General features: G+C 38.6%; 1 protein-coding gene across 9 annotated transcripts in view; it reads left to right on the top strand.

The window, feature by feature from the left end:
- The window catches only part of LOC149556577 (putative LRR receptor-like serine/threonine-protein kinase At1g06840), a 345,044-nt gene that overhangs the window by 252,991 nt on the left and 73,708 nt on the right, over positions 1-18,345 (top strand). For all 9 annotated transcript variants that reach the window (XM_089830949.1, XM_089830951.1, XM_089830947.1 and 6 more), the window contains 6 exons: positions 3,128-3,196; positions 3,417-3,485; positions 3,645-3,716; positions 4,130-4,216; positions 4,420-4,491; positions 4,909-5,399. In XM_089830949.1, the coding sequence (XP_089687075.1) occupies positions 3,128-3,196; positions 3,417-3,485; positions 3,645-3,716; positions 4,130-4,216; positions 4,420-4,491; positions 4,909-5,399 (860 nt within the window). The remainder of the gene's footprint in view (positions 1-3,127; positions 3,197-3,416; positions 3,486-3,644; positions 3,717-4,129; positions 4,217-4,419; positions 4,492-4,908; positions 5,400-18,345) is intronic.

The raw sequence follows: 18,345 nt of genomic DNA, 5'->3' as shown, positions 1-18,345 counted from the left end.
CCAAAATTGTGTTTCATTGTATTCTGATTCGTGTGACCAGTACAGTTTTTTCTCATTGCCTGTACGCCTTCTTGCACTTCTATTGTTCTTGTACGGCATAAGGGAAAATAAGTTACAGTCCACCAAAGGATCGTACGGCATAGAGTAGCACTTTTGCATGGCATAGTACGGTGTATAAGAAAGGAGTTGCCCCCTAGACCCCCAGTCGCTGCGGTTATCAGTCGTGGGAAGTGTGACCAGTTGATGAGACCTGGAGCTGTTGCTGGCATAGTGTGCTAGAGGTGGAAAGATCAATGGAGCAAGCCTTTCGAGAAGGGTGATACGCTTTGAGGCATTTGGAGTAGGTGTTGGATGTGAAGCTGTCTTGATGGATGCATAGAAAGCTCGGGAGGAGCTGATCATCCAATTGAAGGCAGTTCAATGACACTTTGCTCAGGGTACCTAGGAGTTGGAAACAGAGAAAGTGGCACGGGTGGCTATCAAGGTCAGCTTGACTAAGGAGACAGTGTGTTTTGGAGATCAGTTTGGCATAGGCACAAAACAAATGTGAAAGTGGTGTGACAAAAAAAAATCTATTTTTTTGTAGTAGTCAGTTAATGTACTTTGTTTTGTTAATCTGTCTTGGATATTTTGTAATTGTTGTCCCGAGACAACTTTTTTCTTTTGGAGGGGATGATGTTGTCGGTAGAAATTGTGTATCTGTTGACGGGTCCCTTTGGGAAGGTTTTTGTTATGTAGCCGACGGCCCTTCGGGAAGGTTCTGCATGAAGTATATATACACCCTCCAGGATCATTGTAATCATCATACACATAATGTAATATCTTTGGCATGAGCGAATAATACAAGGAGTTCTGCTGGCCTTATCTATTGTCTGTATGCATTGATTCATTTACCCCAGTACGGTAAACATAACGGCGCCAAATGTTTAGTGCATGGGTAAATAGATTAATGCACACAGACAATAGATAAGAACAGTAGAACTCCTTGTTTATTCACATATGCCAAGACATTACATTATACTTTTGATGATGATTACAATGATCCCGAAGGGTGTATAAATACTTTCCGAAGAACCTTCCCGAAGGGGTCCATCGGCTACATGACAATTACCGAAGGGCCCGTCGGCTACATAGAAAGAACCTTCTCGAAGGGACCCATCGGCGGATACAGAATTTTACCGACGATAATGGAGGAGCTCTGTGAAGGATTTCTGCAGCAATTGATCTTCCAGGAATGAAAACTTGTAGAGGAAAGTCAAAGTTGGACATAGCCCCAACTCCACAAGCTACAAGATATAGCATTGTTAAACATTGGTTTCAAATTGGCATCAGAATTGGAGAATATTTACCAAATCAGCTCGAAAAGGTCAAAGATTGTTCATGAAAAGACAGATTGGTGCTTAAAAGGGGAGACTTAATAATTTTTGTATATCCAGGCCCACTCATACTATTTGAGACTTCATCCAATATTTCCCATCTCGGACGTCAAGCAAGGAAGCAGTGAAATTAGTGCACAGAACTCAGCAATTTGGATATTTCAAGTGTTCAACAGACTGCAGAAATTATTCCAGGAGCTTCTGCAAGGAAACAATCAGATATGTAGCCTTACAGTCCAATTCTGGAACTCCAAACCCTCCTCAACTGGTGGGCTTTCCGCAGCAGCAAGCCAACATCAATAAATTCTGAGTTGTTACCTCTGCATCAGCATCTTGGCTTTGGAGTAGGATAAATCAGGGAATATAGACAAAATACCATCCCTTGCGCAGTCCAAGAAGTCAGATCTGTGCACCGATCAAGCCTGGTACGGTTAGATCAGAATTTATAAATAAATAAAAATCAGATTTGTTCATGATTTAGTTCTTGTCTTTGCATTAAGTTAAATTTCAGAAGTTAGCTATTTCAACATTGTTCTTTACAAGCACTCTGCAAATTACTATAAAAAACACAAAAATCAGAAAAATCAGAAAACCCCAAAAAGAAAAAAAAATCAGACTTTATCCTAAAATTCTGAACTACCCAATTCAGATCCAGTGGTGTCCATTACACTAGGCTTCTTCCTTAAGGCATCATGAGGAGCATTGTCCCTCAACCTTGTTGGGGGCCCTGCCTCTCTACACCATCAGGGACAATGCCCTTAAACCCCCATCAAATTATAAGTCTATCCAATAGACCAATAATAAGTCATAATCACAAAATTTGCAAAATACTTATCCCCTATTGCAAATCTCTACATCTTCACAATCAATAAAGAAACTTCATACACCAAACTACTTATTTAGTATACAAGGACTACCATGGACAAAGTTGGATGGTATATTTATTAAATTGCCAAATATGAATTAAGTCATAGTTGGTAGGAAATGCCATTTTCATAATGCAAAAATGTATGTGCACAAACAAGTTAACAACTCATAATAATATCCCATCTTAGGTCAAACTGGTACACAATCAGTTATCTTTTTACTTTAACCTTTCCTCTTTGTTAATGAGTTTGACAACAAAACATGCAGTCTTAACAATTAGGAAAAATTTTATTGCTAAATCCATCATTTGAGTATACAATTTTTATATTAAGTCAAGCTAATATTTCTGTATAAGAACATCAGAATTCCTATTCAATTACTCATGCTCACAAAGGTTCTATAATATCTATGAAGAATGCTACATCAATGTTATTGTATGAATATTTAAAATTCCTTATATTTTATAAATTTCATAATTCTTTTATTAGCCAATCTCTTCTATCCCCTAAAAACTGACCAAAAAGTACACCCATACTGGAAACACATCACACTATCCCCATCTCAGAAGCCTGGGAGAGGATAACTCAAAACAATACAAAAAAAATCAGATCATTGGCATTTTGTCGAACAAATCTTAACAACTCCAAAAAATATATTCAGAGACTTTACAAATGTCTAAACATCATATAAATTTAGTTTAAAGTGACTAAACCATATATCTTTCTCATTTTTATTGAAATGATTGCATCAATGTTGTTTATATTATTGAAATTTTCTTACCTATTGAGAATTTCTTATGTAAATTATCAATTGGTAACTATGTTGGTTATTTAGTGATTAAGATTATCAATAGGCTTATTTTTTTGTGGTGCTTTGTGATACAGGAGTCTAAGGAATTGCAACTTGCTGGGAACTATTCCAGACTTTAGTACCATACCTGCTTTGATGGTTTTGTAAGTTCAGCAGTGTTACCAGGAGCATCCTTGGCAATGCAAATATTATCTTCATTGGATGCATTTCATCATATGCTTTCAATTTGTTTGGAAGTTGGAATCTCTTTGGGTTCATGTATTCAGTTGCATAGTCTAAGTTATGAAACTTCGATTGGTACCTTGTGAATCAAAGATTTATATGACATGATGGTTTGAAGTTAGATGGCTCTTTATTTTGCAGAGATCTGAGCCACAATAATCTGACAGGCAAAATTCCACCATCTTCTCTCTCAATGAACATTACTACCATGTAAGAACCCTAATAATAAAATCTGAACTTTACTTTTTACCAAACATATATCAAGACTTGTGGATCATAGATCCAGAATTCCATTGTACATTTATTAGAAACTCTTATTTGCATCACAATCTTACCATAATTAATCGATGGAATTATCTGCTGTCACAGTGATCTATCGTACAACAATCTTAATGGATCAATACCCAAAAGCTTTGCAGCATTGCCTCAACTTCAAAGGCTGTAAGCACCATGACTCGTTGATGAATACTCTTTAAAAATTGTTTATGAGAATGTTCCACTAACAGATTATAAAGTACAAAGAATTCCTTACGTTGTGAAAACTCTCATGTTGAAGTAGGTCCTAATCAGTTGCCTAATATGGACAATAGTTGATGGGAAGGAAGACAAAAACTAAACATTTAGTGCACAAGTTTTCAGTTCACTTTAACATGGAGATCAAATGTTGATGCGTTACAAACTTACAACCAAAAAGAAAAAAAAAACAGGCAGATACAGTACATTCAATGAAAGTAAATAAGAACAGTAATCCGCGAAGACCAAAATATGAGATAATTCTTTGGAAAGATAATTAGTTGACATTGATTACTAAATTGAAACTTGAATTTAGCTTACCTTTCTTTTGCCTTCTGCAGATCACTTGATAACAATCACCTCAGTGGTGCTGTACCAGATGGCATTGGGTTCAATATAACATTTGGGTCTAATACATCCTTGTTTCTGTATGTTGCTACGAGATGCTATCATTGTTTAGATAAATTGTATTTCATTGTTTTACTGATGCAAGTTCTTTTCTAAACCTGACAATTTTAGTTGCTGATATTTTCTTTGGTCAATGTCTACATTTCTCTTTTGTTAACAGTTTTCTTTACATTTAGGAAGTTAAATGTTGTATTACTAATCACTCTGATTGTACATATTGCAGTGATTTCCGAAACAATAAGCTTACCCATGTAAATGCTTCGAAAATCATAACAATTCCAAATATCACGATGTGGTAAAACAATGTTTTGTAGTTATTAATCACTTATGTTCTGTTTGTCTTACATTCATTTTCTTATATGTTAAATCAATTACTTTATTTGATTAGTCCTAGAATTCATATTGGTTTGTTTCTTCCATATATTCATAGTTATTTGTGCAATTTCCATTAACAAAGTAAAATCAAATGTGGAGAATGTTATAAATGACAAAAATCTATCTGAATTTTGACACAATATATTGATATTGCAGACAACACAAAATGTATTTTAGCACTACATTACATCCATTGTATTAAAACGGATTATTAAGTACTCTAGTGTATTACACTAATTTCTAGTCGACAACTGAAGAGTCAAAGTGATTATATATTAAAGCTTTGGTTTTATTTGTTTCAATTTTCTGAGGTTTTGTCAATATGGTGAAATTCCAGGTTGCAGGGTAACCCTGTTTGCAGCCAAAATAGCCAACTCTGTGCTACTCAAAAGAGAATTGAAGACAATGGTAAAAGCATTAACAAAAGTAGTACTAAATGCTTTCTGGACTCCTGTTCAGCTCCATATTATGAGTATATTCCAGACATGGATTGTTTCTGTGTGGTCCCCTTTGAAGTTGGAATACGTTTGAAGAGTCCTAGTTTTTCCCATTTCCCTCATTATCTCAAGAGATTTGAAGAGTATATGGCATCTGGATTGAATTTGAATTTATATCAGTTTTCCGTAATCACATATCTCTGGGAGCCAGGTCCAAGATTGTCGATGAACACAAAATTCTTCCCTCCTATGATTCACAGAGTGTATTTATTCAATGAAAGTGAGATTCGACGAATACAAAAGAAGTTTGCTGAATGGAAAATTCCTGATAGTGAAATATTTGGGCCACGTGAATGGATAAATATTACACTTGAGGGGCCATATGCACGATGTATGTCTTTCAACCTCAATCCTTTTTGCATTCATTTTTATTCCCATTTTAAAAAACTTCCCCTTTTTCCTTCATTGGTACAATTTAATATGCTTATCTTGATATGATAAATGATAAAAGTGAGCTTACAAATTGATATATTTTCTTCTTAACATAAATGTTCTTTCTTTTCCTTTTGTTTTCTTCCATTATCTGTTTAAACTGTATGCCCAAGAGCTCTTCCAACATGGAATAAATTGCATACTGTCACAATTTAATTTGCTATATCCTTTTACAATTGTCTATAACAATCCCTTCTCTGATAAGAAATACCCTATAGACGTAAGACCTTCATGTAAAGAGAGTCTAAGACTTGAGACCTTCACATAAAGAGAGGCTAAAAATAAATTTAGAGATAGAACGATGGACTAGGATTACATTATAACAAGCTATGTTTAGAGACATTTGGCAATATATATTAAACTTATGTATAGCTAAAACATGAGAGTCTGAAACGAATTATTAACCTGAACTTTGAGCTTGATGTAACGTAATGTACCCATCCTTGACATCGCACAACTGATATCTTAAATGATTCATCAATTTCGAGAAGTCTCAAGGGGAAACAAAATTGCAGAAGAATAGACAGTGCAAGTTTAATACTGACCAAAGACGCGAATAGGTATCACTATCATACTCCTATAAGATACATGCATGCTTCATGAAGGCTATCTCTATCAATTCAGTACAATCAATAAATAACTACAATATTAATATGGAGCATCGTGGAGACAATAATCATGATTTAAATGTATGGAGCCTTTTATTATTGTGGAAAATGGAAAATACCTAGGAAAGAAAGAGAACTGTAAAAGGATAAACAAACCAATTGAAGAACACGAGTCAATAGATGATAGTTTGGAAGTCAGCTCAATATACAGAAGTAAGACAAAGGTCAATATCTGTAGAAGTCATGAAGTCTTCGGTGCTATCTCAGACCTTTTAAGAGATAAGCCAGTTCAGCTTAAGTAAAAGAGCATTTGTAATGACCCTTATTAATAGGATCACTAAAACACTGATTCTTTGTACAATTGAATTTCGTCAAACACTTGGCATGTAATCTGAACTGTACTACTGAAGAAAATGAAACTGAATATGTACTATGGAAATTCCGTCAAACACTTGGCAAGCAAACTGATTTGTACTGTTAGAGTTTAATTCCGTACTCAAGAAATTGTTGTGCAACAAATCCACAGTAAACTGATGTAATAAGAGTACCAATATATTTAAGTGTTCAATACAATTGCTAATTAAAACTTCCAGATTCTGACAACTTTCAGACTTGCAATTGTTTGGCACTAAAAACTACTATAAGTATGCACTGTAAATAGACCTTATGGTTTGAATTTGAACATTAATGTTTGTCACATATGATAGACTCAGATTTGAAATATGCAATGTAGAAAATGATTGATTTCTATGAACTGTTACAGCAATGACTGACAAATACAAACCCTTATTACAAACTTTGCCAATAATCTAGCAAATACAATAGATTTAGAACCTGGAATTGCAATACAAGCACTGTAGACAAAAACCCGAACTGTATGTTGCACCCAAGAAAGCTGCCCATACCCTGCTGCTGTGCCAGGTGTTACTGTAGCTCGGCACTGTAGCCCTGTCACTGTAGCTCGGCACTGTAGCTCGACACTGTACCGCTGTCACTGTTCACCATTCACTTTGCATATTAGTTTCTGACTTGCAGGCACCAAATAAACCCCCAAACTATATATTGCAACAGCGTGGAGATTGATAGCTGAGAGGCATTTCGTCCTCAAAGCCCCAGGAAGATTATCTCCAAACTAAACAAGTAATTTCTTCAATCAACAAAGCATGCCTCAATGGAAGCTCTTCCACCTCTTTTATTTTGTTCTCACAAACCCCATGCCTTCATCTTGCCAATGTCGGATAAAACATAACTCCCTTATGTAACTTATGTCTCCAATGTATTATAAAATAAAGGGGACTCTTCCATTTAAATATTTTCCACCAACTGTAGTCTAAGCATTAACAAAGTTAAATATTTGAATTTAACTTTATAAAATGACTTTATTAATGCAAAATAAATCATATCAATAATAAATGTATCTTTTTGTCGATTTTAAACATTTACCATTGATATGTTGCTGCCATAAGATGTCCAGAATGACTTACTATAAATAGAAGTATGCCCAAAACTACCTCAAAACCCCTCAGAGACACCTGCAACTGAAACTGTCTAGGTCAAATGGCCTCTAAGTCCCTTTGATGTCCTAGTTAGCCTATGGGACCATGGGGAAATAGGCTAACGACACATCATGCTATGAATGCTAGAAAGGGGACATTACAGTCCACCCTTTCCAAAATTGCTTGTCCTCAAGCAATTTCAGCTCTGGATGCTGCAATATTTGCTCATTTTTCCAAGTAGCATCTTCAACAGGTAGGTTCCTCCACTTCACTGGATACTCCCTGATAATCCTCCTGCGGAGCACCCTCTCCCTGGTGTCAAGTATAGCTTCAGGAACCAAGATAAGTTTCCCCTCATCATCAAGAGGTGGCAATACTACTGAAGGCACCACATTGTGCCCCAATGCCTTCTTAAGGCGTGACACGTGGAACACGTTATGCACTTTACTGTCTGCAGGCAACTCCAACTCATAAGCTACCTCGCCCACTCTTCTAATTACTTTGAATGGTCCATAGTAGTGTGGTTTCAATTTCTTTGCTCCACTTCTCTTAAGAGAGGACTGTCTATACGACTGTAACATGAGGTACACCATGTCTCCCACCTCAAATGACCTCTCAACTCTGTGCTGATCAACATATTGCTTCTGCTGATTTTGTCCCTTTTGCAAATTTCCCTTCAAGGATCACATAATGTCCTAACACTCCTGCATGTCGTCGGTAGAAACTGTGTATCAGCCGACGGGTCCCTTCGGAAAAGATTTTTGTTATGTAGCGACATGTTGTATGTAGCCGACGGGTAAATAGTTGTAGCGGACATAGTGTATCTGGCCGACAAACTCCTTCGAGAAAGTTCTTCGGAAAGTATTTATAACCCCTTCGGAAAGCATTGTAATCATCAAATCTTATCATGGAAGCATAATGTAATGTTCTGGCATATGCGAAAAATAATAAGAAGAGTTCTGTTGTTCGTGTTCGTGTTCGTGTTCAATAACTGTGTGCGTTTCTTAATTAATCTATGCGGTAAACATTTGGCGCCATTGCCCGATGGACCTGGTACGCAGGCAGGTGAATATGAATTAAATGCCGAATTAGTTGAACAAGAATAAGAATAAGTTGAATGAAAAGGATGACATACGCATTGCGCAGGAAAATTTAATTTTGGCTCAGCAGACAGAGCGTCGAAGGAGATTTCAGAAGATTGCCGATGAAAACAAGAGCGCGGAAGGATTGTTGAAGGAGACTCGACAGTGGCTCATTTTGGTGGAAGAAGCGAGGGAGGAGTTTCTGAACCTGCATACGCCACGGGAAGAGAATCCTGGCGGAAGGAGATCGACTCGCACAGCTCGAAGTGCCAAAGGAGCACGAGCGTGGAGTGACCTCTTCGTCCGAGATATACTTCCGGAATGAACAACTTTGGTTGACAAACCCTCTTCTTCACCAAAAGCACGAAAGTCGAAAACAGCACAGGTGTTGAAAACAGCGCGGAAGTCAAAAACAGCGCGGGTGTTGAAAATAGCATGAAAGCCGATAACAGTGCGAGTGTTGAAAACAGCGCGGAAGCCGAAAACAGCGCGGGTGTAGAAAACAGCGCGGGTGTATGGAACAGTGCGGGTGTGCGGAACAGCGCGGGTGTGCAAAATAATGCGAGTGTCCAGAACAGCGCGGGTGTGCCGAATAGCGCAGGTGTTCAAAACAGCACGGGAGCTCAGAACAGCACGGGTGCTCAAAACAGTGCGGGAGTGCAAAACATCGCAGGTACACAACAAAACCCTCAACATACAGTGATAATGGCAGGTGCGAAGGAAAAGTTGCCTAAATTTGATGGTGATGAAGCAGCTGATCCCAGTCGACATTGTAAAACATGTGAAATGATCTGGAGGGCAAATAGCATAACAGATACAAATGAATGGATCCGACAATTTTCGGCTACCCTACGGGGTGTTGCGATTGATTGGTTTACTGATACTGATCCACAAAAGTTAAACAGTTGGGATAACATTAAGGAGTTCATTGCAGAATTTCAACTTCTGCGCGACGATAATGAAATTGTAGCAGAGATATTCAATACCAAACAAAAAAAGAATGAAACAGTACGGGTCTTCGCCAGGAGGTTGAAGGACTTAATTAGTAAAATGGAGAATAAGCCGGCAGATGGGCTCCAGAAAAGATGGTTCATTGAAGGCCTTCACTTGAAGCTGCGGAAAAGAATGAAGATCGTGCCACCATCGACATATACTAAAGCGTACAATCGGGCAATGAACCTCAAAAGTGACCACAAGATAAAAAAGAAGAAGAAGACCAGCTCGTCCGATTCAGATGCCGATGAGCCTTCAGGAGAAGATAGCAGCGACGATGAAGGCAGCAGCAAGAAAGTCTATGCTCTTCAGAAGGACATGCTTCAAATGATGAGGGAGTTCAAAAACATGAACAAGGAGACTAAGGGCAATGAACTATGGTGCACAGAGTGTAAGAAAGAAGGCCATATGAAGGGATCATGCCCGAAAGATCAATTTTGTGAGATTTGCCAGATTCTAGGGCACTCAGTAAAGGAATGTCCTTTCAACCTGAAATCAAGAACACCACAGCAAGTGTTCCTCACGCAGGAGGCATCCCCGTCAAGAGGGAATGGGAACACCAGTACGGAAGGTGCCACATCGGGCGGATACAGAAACAACCAGCACAACAACAACAATAACAATACCGGCAACAACGATAATGATGGAAGGAGTCGAATTCAATATGATGCCAATGGTCGGCCAATAGTTCAATACCGCGCATGCAATCTATGGGGTCACTTCGCCCGAGAGTGCACAATGGCAAACACACCGAAGTTGCTATGCCGATGGTGTGGACCCGGCGATCATGACGATGCTAAGTGCCCAAAGTCCAGAGTAAATTTGATTACTGTCGGGATGGACGAGGAAGAAGTTCTGGCAATCACTCGGACTCAGGCAAGGCTATACCCTGATCCGACGGGGGAAAAGAAGAGATCGGAGGAAGCACGAGCAGAGATCCAGAAAGTAATGCAGATAGAAATGGCGCACCTGAAGGACACGGCAAGTACCTCCGTACGAAACTGCGCAGAGCAGAACATTGTACGGCAAATATTGCAAGCTGAGATACCCGTCAAGATAAATGATCTGTTGCTCACTATGCCTCAACTTCGTACAACCCTCACAAATATAGTCCCGATTGCTAAGCAACCAGTAGAGCAAGAAAAAGAGAAACAGGGGGCGCAAGTGCAGAAGACTCGATGCTGTTAGCTCTTTCATCCGGACGCTACCCGGCGGTTGTTGAAATGGGCATTCTCGGGACTGTGCTAACAGACACAATCATGGATGGAGGATTCGGTGTCAATGTGCTACCAGAGGATACTTGGAAAAAGTTGGGACAACCAACATTATGGCCACCTACCTTCCAACTCTAAATAGCTGATCAACATGGAATCAAGCCATTGGGAATACTCACAGCGCAACCCGTGACAATTGGAACACAACCATTCCTGTTAGACTTTGTGGTTATTTCTCTAAGGCGGAAAGGGTACGATGCTATTCTGGGTCGGGGATGGCTGACACAAGCAAAGGTAAAGCACGATTGGAAGAAAAATACTTTATCACTCGAAAGCAAAGGCCGGAAGTATGTCATCGATCTGCACACTCAGATGGTCGGGTAAGAAGCCCTATCGTCAGATTCCGAAGGAGAAGAGGATGACAAGGGGCAAAGTATGGAACTAGATCAGGAGGGAGTTCTATGACTGGAAGGAGATGACGATTTGGATTCAGTAAATGGTCTCTACCATTGGCAGATAGAGGATTATGAATTGTTTCAAACCTGCAACGTACTGACAATAGAAGAACACAGTACTGATGAATTTCCAAAGGAGTTTACTGAAATGAAGGAAGGAGTTGCGTCACTCGATGTGACCCTGACACATAAGTTGACTGAGGGGGAACCCATCAAATACAATGAAGTCGCGTTGCAGACCATGAATTTGGGAGACAAAGTAGAACCACAAAACATACTGGTGGGAGACAACTGGGACCCAATACTAAAGGCAGCAGCATTCAAGATATTTTTAGAGTATAAGGATGTATTTTCATGGACGTACAAGGACCTGAAGGTGTACCGCCGGAGTTGTGTGTGCACCGCATTCAATTGATTGAAGGAGCAATGCCTGTACGGAAGAGGCCCTACAGAATGAACAAAAATTATGTGGCACGGGTTACAGAGGAAATCAATCAGATGTTAGAGGCCGGCATTATTTTCAAAGTGCAGACCAGTGAATGGGTATCCCCGATAGTGATTTCACTGAAGGACTCCATTCAGATCCAAATATGTGTCGATTTCCGATGCTTGAATGCAGTCACCATCAAGGATCTGTTCCCAATCCCATTCACGGACAGCATCCTGGAGGAGGTAGCAGGACATGAGATCTATTCATTTATGGATGGTTTTTCCGGCTACAATCAGATTTCAATCACAGTGGAGGATAAACTGAAGACATTTGTTGTAGAAGATGGGGTGTATGCCTATAATCGGATGCCGTTCGGTTTGTGCAATGCGCTTACAACATTTCAGAGGATCATACTACACATTTTTGATAAGATGTCCGTTGGAAACTTCGAGGCATTTTTGGATGATTGGTCAGTGTTCAGTGCGAAGGACAAACATCTGGCAGCATTAGGCGAATGTATGGAAATGTGCCGCCGTGCGCGTCTAGCCCTGAACCTGAAGAAGTGCAGATTTATGGTTCCACACGGAAGGTTACTCGGAGACATAGTCTGTAAGGAGGGACTGAAGACAGATCCGGACAAAGTGCGAGTCATATTGGAGATGCAGCAGTCCACCAATGTAACAGAGGTAAAATCTTTCCTCGGGCATATAGGGTATTACAGGCGTTTCATCAAACTTTTTGCCTAGATAGCATATCTGTTGGATAGGTTAACTTGCAAGACAGAATCGCTCTGATGGGAGAAGGAACAGGATGAAGCATTTGAAGGACTCAAGGTACGACTGGCTACAACACCTATTTTGGCATACCCGGATTGGAAAAAGGAGTTTCATGTGCATGTTGATGCATCGAACTATGCGATCGGAGCAACTCTCACGCAAACAGGAAGCCACGGGTTGGATCACCCGATCTACTTCACCAGTCGGTTGCTATCAAAAGTTGAACAAAATTATAGTACAACCGAATGGGAAGCATTGGGGATGGTCTATGCTGTGCAGAAATTCCAACATTACTTGCTGGCTACTCCGTTTGTGTTCTATGTCGATCATCAGGCCCTGTTGTATATGATCAACAAACCAGTCATTCAAGGAAAAATCAGCCGATGGTTACTCCTGTTGCAGGAGTTTACCTTCAAGATCATTGTACGGCTAAGAAAGAAACATGTAAGTGCGGATCATTTGTCACGTATCAGAATAGAAGAACCAGCAGACGGTGTAAATGATGACTTTCTTGATGCACAGTTGTTTCAGATTGCTGCACTACCGGAGTGGTATACAAGCATCGGCGAATACTTGTCAACGGGACAGTTTCTAAATACCATGCCACCGAATGAAAGATGGAAGTTGGTGATACGGAGCGGAACATTTCAGCTGATTAATGGATTGTTGTATGAAATGGGACCCGATCAAATCTTGAGGTGTTGTGTCCTGGAGGAAGAAATTCCACGGGTACTGAAGGAAGCACATGAAGGACCGGCAAGAGGACACATGGGGCCGGACACAACTGCACGAAAGATACTTCTAGTAGGATTATGGTGGCCAACAGTATACAGTGACGCCAGGGAATGGGTTGTTGCATGCGATACATGTTAGTGAGCTGGGAAACCTCTAAAGAGAGACTTCATGCCTCTGAATCCTTCTCATGCTCAGGAGCTCTTTGAACGGTGGGGTTTGGACTTCCTAGGACCTCTGAAGACAAGTATGATATTCCTTGTCAGATATTGGGTGATGACTTTGTGGAGGTTTTGGACAGGTTCCAGGATCAAGATTTTTAGGGACTTTCTATTGAGGAGGAAGTAGAGTCTTGTAAGGAGTGTGATAAAGCAAGGACTTCTACTTCTTCAAAGGAGGTGTCATTGAGGTATTAGGTAGTTGTTCCTCGATTGTAGATATGTGCGAGCATGGTAGCACACATGTAGTGAGTGAATATTCTGGTGAGTAGTTTTGATTCATTTTTCTATTAGAGTGCAATTAGTGAGATAAAGAGCTTGCATAGGAAGCAAGGGTTACAGAGGCATCATGTGACTAGTCAGCTGAAGGTGAGTGATAGTAACATTTCTTCAGCTCTTGAGCATTATGATGCTAGCTACATCTGGTTGGGGTGCTTCTATGTCAGATGAGCACGCTGATAGTAGTCTTTCCCTAGCAGAGATTCATGCACTTAAAGAGGCTATCAAGGTATTGAAGCATAATGACTCATAGTTAGTTGCTGACAAGGATTACCTTATGGAGTGGGGTAGTATCTGCTATGATGCATTGTTAGGGAAAGAGAAAGAGGTGGTTGAGCTCATTGAGGAGCTTGAGGTGACTGTAGACTCTCTTCAATGTACACAGTTGGTTCTTTAGGAGTCACAACCATGATTGGATGAGGTGACCGTGGAGTTGGAGCATGTCCGATCCACACCAGTCCCAGATCTAGTTCAGTTGCACATCGTGGTGGTTGGTGGTGAGTTTGCTTCTACGGTTGAGGATGAGGGATGTGATGATGTAGCAGTCACATTTGTCTAGGATATGGGTGCAGTAGGTATGAGGAGGTGAGAGCATCAACAAGACGAGCTCTCATGGTGATTTTCTTCCTACTGGTGGAAGTGAATCTATTTCTTCATCTCATACGGCTGATAGTATCGGAAATTTGGCAATGCTACGTTTCCAAAGTGATCAGATTTGGATCGCGGGGGAGAAGGTTGACACTTCCACATAATTTTTACTACATAGAGTCTTTCATGGAGTATTTTTTGGAGAGTTCAGATGTGCGGGGGGATTCATACAGAGTGTTAGAGCGTACTCTCATTCGAGGCTCTCATGTCATTTAGAGGTTGGTGGTAAAGATTGCAGGGACTATATCTACTATGCTTCCCCACAAGGATTTTGAGGTTGGGTTTTTTGAGAGGATTGCCTAGGATCCTGCCCGACTAGTAGTTCAGTGTCAAAGATTAGAGCCATCTTCTAATTGCTAGTTTGATACTAATGAGCCCTTGAAAGAGATTGGGAGTTTTTTACAGCTTTACACTGTGAGGAGTGCTCATCACCTTTTGTTTGATCCACAGGTAGAGAATTTGGTTTCACGTCGGTGTGGGTTGACTCCAGTTTCATACCATCCATTATGGGATGGGTTAGCTCCATCTTCTGCAGATGGGATCGATAGCTGCAAATTAGACCATTTGCAATATCCACACACCCAAGACAATTTATCACAGGTTGGAGTTGGTGATAGTAATTCGAGTACTTATGGTCGTAATCATCTCCACAGTGCAATTGGGTGTGAGTGTCATTTTGATAGGGACTCAGATGTTGACAGAGTTGGTATTTCAATTAGATTGAACTCTGATGAGTTGTTACCGACATCAGTGCCTATAGTCAATTTCTAGATGATTCTACCATTGATATTAATTTATTTGGGTGCTGATTATATAAGAGTTTCTTGTACATTGCAAGTGTTGTCTTGCAATTTGTCACCTCAAAATGATGGTAACAACATGAAACTTTTTCAAGCTTAGTTTCGCATTTCTCTGAGTTTAGTTCGTTATTTAATTGGTTAGTATTGATAAACCAATTAGTACCAATTGATATAAATTATAATGAATCCTTTTACTGAAGGCCTTTGTCAAGTCTTTTTCATTTTGCTTTCTGTCAAACCTTTGATTGATTTCTAAAGTCTTCATCGTCGTTTTATTTCCTTTTGAGTTTGTGTGTGTTGGTTTTTAGTCCTTTGGTTTTGCTCATGTCATGCCTTTCGTTTTCCCCTTCGATTCTATCTAACCTAGAAGTCAATTAGAGTTGTCAGTGAAGAGTTATGCCCATTTTACTGCTTCAAAAGTGAACCTTTTGGGTGCAATAGCACGAATTAAAAATATGATGTTATATTTTCAATTTGACTCACTTTTTGATAAATATAACTTATATTCACTTTTTGTTATGTTTTTAAGTTACTTTAACTTTAAATTTTTAACTTAAAGTGACTATAGTGCACTTTATGTTATAATTTTAAGTTGAGTTAGTTTTTAATTTTTCACTTAAAGTAACTATATAACTATATAGTTTCAGTTTAATTTTTTATTTTTAAATCAAATGCTCATTTAAATGATATTTATGTATTGTATTTTTAATATGATACTTTAATATTGTTTGTCTCATTTAGTGACATTTCTATGAAATTAAATTGAATAAATGGTTTTAAGTTATTAAAAGTAAACCTTTTATATGCAGTTACATGTAAAATCCATTAAAAGTGGACATTTTACTTGTCTTTGCATATAAAGTTCAACTTGTTATCAAAAGTACCTTTTTGATGTCATTACATCAAAAGTTTATCATGTAAGTGGACCTTTTTGATGTAATTACATCAAAAGTGAACTTTTCATGTCTTTGCATCTAAAAAGTGAGATATAACTTAAAATATGCAAGTGAGCCAAAAAGGTCCCTTTTTTATCATAAGGCAAGTTTTAATATATGCAATGACACTCAAAAAGTCCATTTTTGAAGAAGATGTCTTTGCCTCCCAAAAACCCGATTTTGATCATAACTTGAGTTTTTCTCAATAATTTTGCATGAAATCTTTTCCATTAGGGTCGTTTTTGCTTGGCAATGGATTTTCTAATATCAAAAAAGGATTTATCTTGCTAAAAAACAATTTTTCAAACTCCTTCCAAGGGCACGTTTTTGGAAAAATCTTCAAATAAATCCATTTTGAGTGATTTAATCACGTTTTTGCAAGGAAAAGAGTTTTGGCATCTTAAATCATTTGCAATACATCTTGGTTCATTTTTGCACTTAGAAGACAAAAACAAATTCATTTTATGCCTTTTATGAATTACGTTTTTGCTAAAAATGCCTAGAAAATTAGGGTTTTTATCCACTTTTTTGCATTTTGTAGTCACTTTTTTGCATTTGGATCCATGTATATACATTTGGGGAAGTTGTTTTTACATTCACAAGTCAAAAATGCATTTTTTCGCCACGTGTTAGCAAAATGGCCCAGATTTTTGCATTAAAAAGTCATGTTTTTGTTCAAAAAACTCAAAAAAATGCATCTCTAGCCCATACCTTTGATTAAGAGGGATTGTTTTTGAGTTTTAAATGCATGATATTGTCTTTGGAGACCATGTATTTGGCACTTTCATGTCAAATTCGACCCTTCATTGCTCATTAATTTGTGTTAAATACAAGTACGGAAAAAGTCAAGAAGTTGTTTGAAAATCTGAATTTGAGAAAGAATTGGTCTCAAGTTTATAAAACTTGTTATTTTGGTTGTTTCTACTTCATTTTTGGCACTTAATCTTCATGAAAGTGGACTCTTTCTTTCTTGCTATTTAATTTGTGTTTATTTTGCTGATTTTATGCACATAATTGCTTGATGATTGCCACTTGTCCATATATATGCCATGAAAAGTGCATTTTGCCTTAAAAAATGATGAAAACTCTCATTTTCACACTTTCCAAATTCCAAATTCGAATTTGAGTGTTGAAGTGCATTGCATCTTTACATGTTTGAGTCTTTTGCCAAAGGCATGTGTTTGTTTTGTGCTTGTTTTTGTGTTTTGTTTGTTTGCATTTCGATTTTTTCTCCATTTTGGAAGAAATTGCAAATTCTTTCCCAAGAACTTGAGCATGTTTCACTTCACTCCACATTCCATTTCCATCTTTCCATGTCACAACACTTCACATCGCATTCTACAAATGTGATTACATGTTTTCCATCTCATTCACCATCCGCACATGCCTGTAATCTCGTTTTCTGCTTCCATTTTCATTCTCGCCTCTCATATGCATTCGTGCCTCCATGAGCAAATACATATTTTTCCACTTCTTATGTTATTAAATGCTTTGCATCTCTTCTATTCGCACTTACATGTAAAAGCTTGTCCATCATTCACCTTCACTTTCTATCTCATCCTTCATCCCTTGTTGCATGTTGCATTTACATGTAATCCATTTCCACGCAATGACATCTTGAAAGCCCAAGTCACTTTTTAAAAATCAGCAATCTCTATTTGCATGCATTCCCATGCACCAAACACTTTACAACCGGACACCATCAAGAAAAAGAGGTAAAGGTGCTGATGGAAAGTTGTTCCAAATTTACAACCGGACACCATCAAGAAAGTTTTCAAAGTGTCAAAGACTCCAGTTTGTGCTGATCTACAAAGGAAAATTCACGACAACTTGAGCGAGAAAAGTTGGATCACATCAAGTTTCCACATGACAATGGACAATTCATCATAGCCAAAGGTTATCAAAAGATGCAAGACCATGGTTATCAAGGTGAATGTAGCGGTACAAAATATAGGAACTCCCAACCCTGTTATCATTTAGGATTGCATCATCAAGTACAAGGCCCTTCAAAACAATCCCTAGAATTGTTTCCTTCTCTTTCATCTTTCTTCTTCTTCTTTCATGTTTGTAATTGAAGAGGATGTATTACATGAAGATGTGTAATTACATGTAATGCGAGTTACGTGTATGTAAAAGATGTCATGCAAGTTGCATGTGCAGTTGCATGTAACCCTATATT

Source organism: Cupressus sempervirens, chromosome 5, assembly GCF_028749045.1.
Source record: "Cupressus sempervirens isolate cs-2001-9-10 chromosome 5, ASM2874904v1, whole genome shotgun sequence".
Classification (NCBI taxonomy): domain Eukaryota; kingdom Viridiplantae; phylum Streptophyta; class Pinopsida; order Cupressales; family Cupressaceae; genus Cupressus; species Cupressus sempervirens.
Note: the sequence above shows the minus strand (reverse complement) of the source record. Positions and strands in the feature narration are given on the sequence as shown.